The sequence below is a fragment of the Phoca vitulina genome, unplaced genomic scaffold (assembly GCF_004348235.1).
Source record: "Phoca vitulina isolate PV1807 unplaced genomic scaffold, GSC_HSeal_1.0 scaffold29, whole genome shotgun sequence".
In the NCBI taxonomy this organism is placed as follows: Eukaryota; Metazoa; Chordata; class Mammalia; order Carnivora; family Phocidae; genus Phoca; species Phoca vitulina.
Genome location: NW_022589732.1, coordinates 3312899 through 3320906, shown reverse-complemented (window position 1 = coordinate 3320906; position 8008 = coordinate 3312899). Strand labels below are relative to the sequence as shown.

Here is an 8008-nt window from a genome sequence, read left to right as displayed (position 1 = left end):
AGATTCTCGCCTCTGGGAGAGTTGTCAGGAAGTCTGGGGGAGGGGCGAGCCGCTGTCTCCTGTTCTCCCGGGCTCGGGAGGCTGAGGAGGGACGGCAGCAGCAGCGGGTCTTGAGCTGTCACGTTCCCGCCCACGGGCGGGCTCCGGGGCTCCCGAGGGGGCCCGCGGGGCGCAGGCGGGGGGCGGGGGGCGGGGGGCGGCGGGCAGAGCGCGCGGGCCGGCATGGAGGGACTGGTCCTGCTCAACGCCCTGGCCACCCGGCTGCTGTTCGTGCTGCACTCTCTGATTGGGGTCTGGCGAGTGACCGAGGTGAAGAAGGAGCCGCGGTACTGGCTGCTCGCGCTGCTCAACCTCTTGCTTTTTCTGGAGACTGGGCTCACCCTCAAGTTCAAGCGCGGGAGAGGCTACAAATGGTGAGCGCACCCCGGGAAAGGGAGGGCGCGCGGAGTCCCTGGGCACTGTTCCCTATGGCACTCGCCAGCAGCCCAAGAGCTCATCTCCCCCGCAGTCCGCCCATTCTTTACTCGGATCCGGACCCTCTTTGTCCTCGCCCGGAGCTTCCAAGAAGCGCGAGATGCTTGCGCATCTCTGGGACACGCCGGAGTGCCTTAGGGTCCTGCCTGTCCCAGGGCAACACAGGGAAGGCTCAGTCGCTGCCCACTGTCACCCAGTCCCAGCAACTTGGAAGATTTGAATAAAGAAGGGAAGCGCTTGCCTGCTCTGCAGAAGGTGCTCCAGAGCAGGGGAGTCATGGGGCCAAGGGGATGTCCATGTGCCCTGCTTTCTGAACTTGGGGTTGTGTGGGTGTGCACTCGTTATTCTGTGCATGCAGGTGTGGGGATGCGTTTCTCTGGGTACAAGCGACTTCTGTAAGAGCTTGTGTGCATAGAACAGTCTCCCAGGACGAGAAGCCCCTCGAAGCACTTCTGTGCCGCCCCGCTCCCTTCAGCCTGGCGCCCTGACATATGGCACCAGCTTCAGGTGCCCCAGGTTGGTTCCTTCAGAGCTTGGTTAATGGAAGTTCATCTTGTCAAAGAAGGGTTGCCACGCTGGTGGAGGGACCAGCAAGGAGGGTTCAAACTTAACCTCAACCTGCAAGAACTACAGGTTCTGTGTGATATTTTATTTCCTCCCTGAAGACTTGAGTGACAATAGAAGAGTTGAGAAAAAGATTCTCTTGCCATTTACAAAGAGTTTCCACCTCCATCCCTCCACTCCCAGTAGATTTTCATCCAAACTTCTCTAAGCTAGGCCTCTTCCTGTATTAATTTTTAAAAACAGTAAAACTATGCTCATATAAAAATCCAGTAAAATGTATGCTATACATTAGTTAAAAAAAAAAAAAGTAAGGCAATATTTTCATATATGTCAATACTTTTAAAAATACCTAATGCTAGAAGAAACACCATTAGTCAAGTCAAAGAATTACATACACAATGGCATTATAGTAAGCCACCATGTTAAGGGGGAAAAAAACCCCTCTCTACAGTTTTACATACTAAACTGCAAAAGGCTGTGTATCTCATGACAGTCCAAGGGTGAGAATGTGTTGTTGTGTCTCTTAAGATGATGTGAATCTTGCTTAAATTTTCCATTGTTGAAAAATTACTAGAATTATCAGTGAAAAAAATATTCAGGTAGAATCCTAATGTAATACAATAAGGATGGGACTATTATAGCTCCTCCCCCACCCTATGATCAGCTTATTAAGCAGTAAAGATTTGAAGTACTTTCCAATGTGCCTTTTAAAAACCTCAAAGAAAAATGGCATTAGCTTCCCCAATAAGCCTTAGGGTTAAAGAAACAGAAGGGGAGAAAAATGTTCATCCAGCAGGTCGTATGAGATTTATTTCATTTTTACGGAATAGCTTTAAGATGCTAGGGTAGAAAATATCTTCAGTAACAGGAGCATGAGGTCTGAGGCTGAAAAGTGCTCCATGGAAGGTAGTCCTGTCACCAACCAGCACAGCTTCTGGGAGAAAGGTCAACCTTAAAAGGGGGACCAACCCACTGGGCCCCAAAATATCCTCCCTCATGTTCCAAGAGTAGACCAGAGGCCTTCATTCATGTTAAGTCAAAATTCCCCTCCAGTTATGTAGAAATATTGTAGCCAGTTGAAACTTTACCTTCATGTCTATACCATCATTCGTAGCTGGTTCTAACTGGTATGTAATTTACAACTATGAGAGGATAAAAGATTGGGGCAAAAATGCGTGATCAATGTTAAATAGGGTACTGGGGATGTATTCGTGTATAGAGTGTGGTCTCAAAATCAGAAGGAAAATGGAGCAATGGAGCAATACTTATTTGCTCTGAGGCATTGAGCAAGTTACTTAACCTCTCTGACCCTCGGTTTCCTCATCTATAAATACTTATAGGTTGTTATAAATTAAATGAAATAATATATTTCATGGTTGATGAATTAAAAAGGAATTTTTTTTAGATCCCAGGATTTTTTCTCTTTTTTTCTTCTTATTAAAAAATATTATGTGTCAACTGGACACATTTTCTGTCTATACAAGTCCAACAACTTTACTTGAGGGACTGGCCAATAAACCATTGGCTCAGAATCAAAAAGTAGAAAAAAATTTCTCACCTTTATTTCAGAACAGGCCATGATGTGTATTGTATATTTTAGCATTTATTGAAAAAAATGTGCTGGCTCAATATCTAGACTAATATTTGAAAATAAGCAAAGAAAATAGTGGATTTGGCTTGTAAAATTTCAGGAGCAAATGAGTCTTTGTAAATGATCTAAATAGAAAGTTGATTAATGGAGCTTTGTTCTACTGATATTACTAAATGCTTTGTTCTACTGAGCCTGCAAATGTGGTCATTTTTGTGGTGGACAAAACTCACACACTATTTTGTCATAAGTTTGAGGGGAAAAAAAGTCAGAAGATGGGATGCTGAAAAAATATAGAAAATTATCCCTGATATAACATGGTAAAAATTAAAAAGTATTTGATTTGGGACATATTTCATTTCTGGGTTGAAGTTTTCTGAGTAAGACAAGGCAAGATTTTTTGTTATTTTTGAGTGTTAAAAAAAAGTTTCCAGGGGCGCCTGGGTGGCTCAGTCGTTAAGCGTCTGCCTTCGGCTCAGGTCATGATCTCAGGGTCCTGGGATCGAGCCCCGCAGCTGGCTCCCTGCTCAGTGGGAAGCCTGCTTCTCCCTCTCCCACTCTCCCTGCTTGTGTTCCTTCTCTCGCTGTGTCTCTCTCTGTCAAATAAATAAATAAAAATCTTTAAAAAAAAAAAAAAAGTTTCCATCAGGAAATCAAGACTGATGAAATAAAAAAAAAAGCTAAGTAAATATTATGACCGTATCTAGACATCTCTCTAGGAATGTCAATATATAGAGCTATATGCAGATCTATATATTATATATCTTTTGATCCATTGGTCTTATATTTTGGAAACTATAGAACCCAAGGTGGTCATATGTAAAGGCATACATACAAAAATATTAATTTCCATCTTGTAAGTAAAAAATAAAGCTAAAACAATCTGATTATCCATCAATAGACTGATTGAAAAATTATAATATACCCATATTGTATATATTTTGTTGGTATTAAAAATAATGCGCTAGAGTTTAGCTATTGACCTCAAAGGATCTCTGTGATATGTTGTCAGGAGAATAAAGTTAAAGAATTATGTATGTTATGGGCTAATTTTTTAAAGGACTTGTCTAAGAATTATCCTTTGTATCAGTTGAATACATTATCCATTTACAAGTTAAGAAGAAGAAGAAGAAGGTGAAACCTTCCCATACTTTAAATCAATCAACCAATGAAATACTGCCTGAATGGTAGATCAAACTCCGAACACACAGGAGGTGAAAATTTCTTTTCCGGAACATCAGATCCATGAGCCTCCTTTAGACTAGTCTGGTCTACTTTGAACATTGTGCTTTTTACCAACATTTGCACCTGGCCCTACATAAATCAGTGGAATGATACATTGGAATGATACATTGACCTATAGAGGAAAATGTGAAAAAAATTTCCTGAAACATAGCAAACATATTACACTTGTCAAAAGAATGTTTCTTTAGCTATCCTTTGGAAAGGAAACATAGAACTAGTGCTGCTGAGCTCAGCCGTCCAGCGACAGCAACATTACATCACCACTAATAAAATGCAGTTGGAGAAGTTTAATTTGTTGGAATCCTATAGGACAGAGAGGGTAAGCCAACGACAGATGCCTTGTTAAGCCCAATGAATGTGTGCTGGTGGAATTGGCTCCTTTTTACCTGGTATTTATTAATTTCACATGCACATTTCACTTACACTCCTATAAGATGGAGATGAGTATCACTTGCTTTATTGTTTCTTGATTTTATTTTCTTTTGTCCAGGTAACAATCCAATAGATCTATGAATTACCATTTAGGTAAAGTCAAACACAAGACAGTGTTTCTGTTGCTTATTTGCCAATACTGATAAAATAGTCCTCAGGGGTTAGAAAAATGACCAAGATTGTGACAAGTTTGAAGACTGTTCACTTGAAAGCAGGTGGTATCTGAGAATAAATAGAGATCTAAGTTGAATTTATTGGCGAAAGTACTGAATTTTAAGCACTGAGCTTTCCTCATCAGAATTTCAAGAATATAAGGTAAATATAATTGAGCTAATAAAATACCTCACTTACTTGGTCACCTTTCTTCATTATATCTCTTTCCTTTTTCCTTTATTGAGCTTAATCAAATGTTTATTTGTTGAATTACCCAATAAGTACATGTGATACTATGCTAGACGCTGTGTGAACAGGCAGAAGAAACAGAAAACAAATGTATTTGAGATTTTAAAATGAAAGGTAGCATTCTGATTAAGTGTTCGAATATATGGGAATAATTATGAATATTTAGAATTTGTTGATGCCCAGGCTCTTCCAAGTGTCCTACACAGATTATTCCATGTGCTCCTGACAGCAGCTGCAATGATTTTCTGTTTCTCTGTTTTCCCCCATTTTTAGATGAGGAAACTGAGGCACAGAGCTATGAGCTGTCAATTGAAGTAGCAGGGGTATCAAGAGTCCAACAGTTTAGAGGAGAAAGGATGTGATGACGTGTACGGGGGTGGGTTGGGTAGGGAGAAGGGCCATCATGGCATTTGAGCTGGAGTAGGAGAAATGGGTAAGAGACAGGAGTGCAAAGGCTGTGTAGTTAAAGGACATCCTGAGGGAGGTGAGTGTAGGAAACCTTGAGCAGATATCTCTAGAGGAAGCACACAGTCTTATCAGTCTTCATTCAACAAACGTATGTGGAACAGCTAATAGGTATTAGACACTGTTTGAGTGTCAAGAATATGGAGGTGAATAGGGGCGCCTGGGTGGCTCAGTCGTTAAGCGTCTGCCTTCAGCTCAGGTCATGATCCCAGGGTCCTGGGATCGAGCCCCGCATCGGGCTCCCTGCTCCGCGGGAAGCGTGCTTCTCCCTCTCCCACTCCCCCTGCTTGTGTTCCTTCTCTCGCTGTGTCTCTCTCTGTCAAATAAATAAAATCTTAAAAAAAAAAAAAAAAGAATATGGAGGTGAATAAAACAGGTAAAATCCCGCCCTGAAGGAACTCCCATTTTAATCCAGGGACTCAGCAAATAAAGAAGTCAGTAAGAAACAAGTGAGCTAAAAAGTAACAAATGAGTGATCTGAACTCTGGAGGACTCAGAGGTAGCAGTTACAGATGGATGAAGGAGCAGGGAGAAGACTCCACTGGGTGGTCCGAGAGGCCTCGCCGGGGAGGGGACATCTGAGCTGAATCTATTTAGAGAGGAGAAGGAGTCAGTGTGGGAAGAGCCAGGGCAATGAAAAAAGAGAGAGAGAAGGGCCAAGTGTGCCCTGGGACATTTCTGACATACCCCCTAGAAGACAGATAAAACTGCCTTTCTTTCCTCTTCTTCCTGGTCTCTACTCTTCCCCATGTCCTTGCTCCAAGTGAAAAATTCCTTCTAAGTTTTATATTGTTACCATATCTCATTTGAAACACCATGTGTTAGGCAATGTCTGGGTGGCTCCCAACTAAAAACAGGAAAGACAAATTAGGAATCAGAAGAGATTCTATCCTAAACTGATTTCAAATTCAAACTAATTTTGTAAAAAAAAAATAACAATAACAACAACAAACCCACCCCCCCCAAAAAAAAACCACAACTCAATGAAATCTGTTTTGAATACTCAATTGTATTTAGAAAGTACAATAGCAGAAGTGGAAACCTAGACTTGATAGAAACTGTATGAAGCCTAACCTTGAACAAGTCTTGGGTAGTGTAGGAGAATCTTTGTCATTCTGTAGTGTTTGACAATATGTATCTTCCTTCATCAAAATTGTTTATGAAAATGCCAGTGAGAAAGTTGGGAAATAAAAGCGCTCTTCTCCTGCTTATCTTTTTGGATGTCAGGAGGATGAAATGGAGGGATTTAGAAGGAGACCCTATGATTTCCATATGACCAGCTTGGGCAATGGAAATTCTCCCAGCAGATAGACTATTTCTCTCATTGTTCACACTTGTTATCCAGATTTCTTGAAATCTCTGTTTAGCTTTTAAGTTATTCTAGGAACACTTTCCACTGTGCATTGGATTTGTCAGCCCTGTCTGCAGTGTGTATCCAGAGTTTTATAATATTCATTGTCTTCACATTTTGTTTGTGTGTATGTGTTTTATATCCTGAGCCTTGAACTCAACGCACAAGGATGACTGAGGTTTGCATCTTTTTTGGAAGCACACATTGAATGTTATTAGTAAATGACTTTGTTTTTAGTTATCTGAGTCATGGTTTAAGAAGAGTCTTATCTTAACTTGAATTAGTACTGTGCTTCACTCCTAAGAAAAGGTCGTATTTTCTTCTTTTATTTCACAATGGACTTGGGATCAAAGCAATAATTATGTCTGTATTTAGAATGGGACCCCCAGGAAACTGAACCATTAAGTGATGTCCATGCTTTTTCCAAGAGTATGTTCAACGGAGACATTTAGAACTAAAAATTAAGGTTCTAATATTTTGTAACTTCTTGTACTCGACAGGGAGAAAAACAAAGTGCACATTGGTGTGGGCAGCTCCCATGAGCCAGTATAAATATATCCTTCCTTCTGAATTTCATGCATTTCTCCTTCTCATGCAGTGCCATTATTTGCATACAGCATCAGGACAAATCTGAAGAGTTTAACTTCTTTTCCAACAATGGAAAATTCACCTTTCCCTCAAGGTTTCTTCTCCCCAGGTGCATGTCCCTCATTACTCCAGAAGTTTCTCTGGAGTACTGGTGTCAGGAGAGTTAGTACTAGGGGATATTAGTTATTTTGTTAAAGAAAACCACTGTTTAGTTTTTAAATAAAATAGGGGTTTTTATATGCAGGTATCAAAAATTGAACTTGAAAGTCACATTGAAGTAATATTAAGCACATACAAATTGTTAATATAAAATGCCAGGGTGGGGACTGATTTGGTTTCTTTTCTCTGAATACAAACCTAGGGTAGTCGTTTAGGGAAGGGTGTTGTATTTTATCTTCAGTTTGTCCGACTGATTTCAAAAAGACAGCGGGTGTACAACTGACATAATGTTGTCTGCTTATTAGAATAAAAATTAGGATTCCTTAGGGGAAAATAGTCCTCTCTGCCATCAGCGTTGCTGCCAGCCCTGGTCAGGTCCTTCAGTATTCCTTTGCTTTCTTATGTCCCTGATTGAGCCTCCTGTCTCACACACTTGTTTTAATCTGCCTCGAATAGCCTCCTAATAAATTGGCTGTGCCATTTTCTGACAGCCCGTTAATAGTAGTGATGAGCATGATGATGAAGGTGATGATGATGGTGACAATGGGGGTGGAAACAGTTATCAGTTACTGGGTGCTGACAACGCTCCAAGCCTGCTTTACATCCATTATGTCAGCGATCCTCATGACGACGCTAGGAGATAGTTTTTCTCTCTATTACCATTTTATGATGAGGCCACTGCTGCCCAGCAAGGCTCTATCACTTGTCTAAGGCAACAACTAGTTATACTAAATCACAAA

General features: G+C 41.1%; 1 protein-coding gene across 1 annotated transcript in view; it reads left to right on the top strand.

Annotated features, from left to right (window-relative positions):
* Positions 1-206: 206 nt before the first annotated feature.
* The window catches only part of TMEM26 (transmembrane protein 26), a 46671-nt gene continuing 38869 nt past the window's right edge, over positions 207-8008 (top strand). Inside the window, exon 1 of the mRNA XM_032423638.1 lies at positions 207-413. Coding sequence (XP_032279529.1) covers positions 223-413 — 191 coding nt within the window. The 5' untranslated portion in view covers positions 207-222. The remainder of the gene's footprint in view (positions 414-8008) is intronic.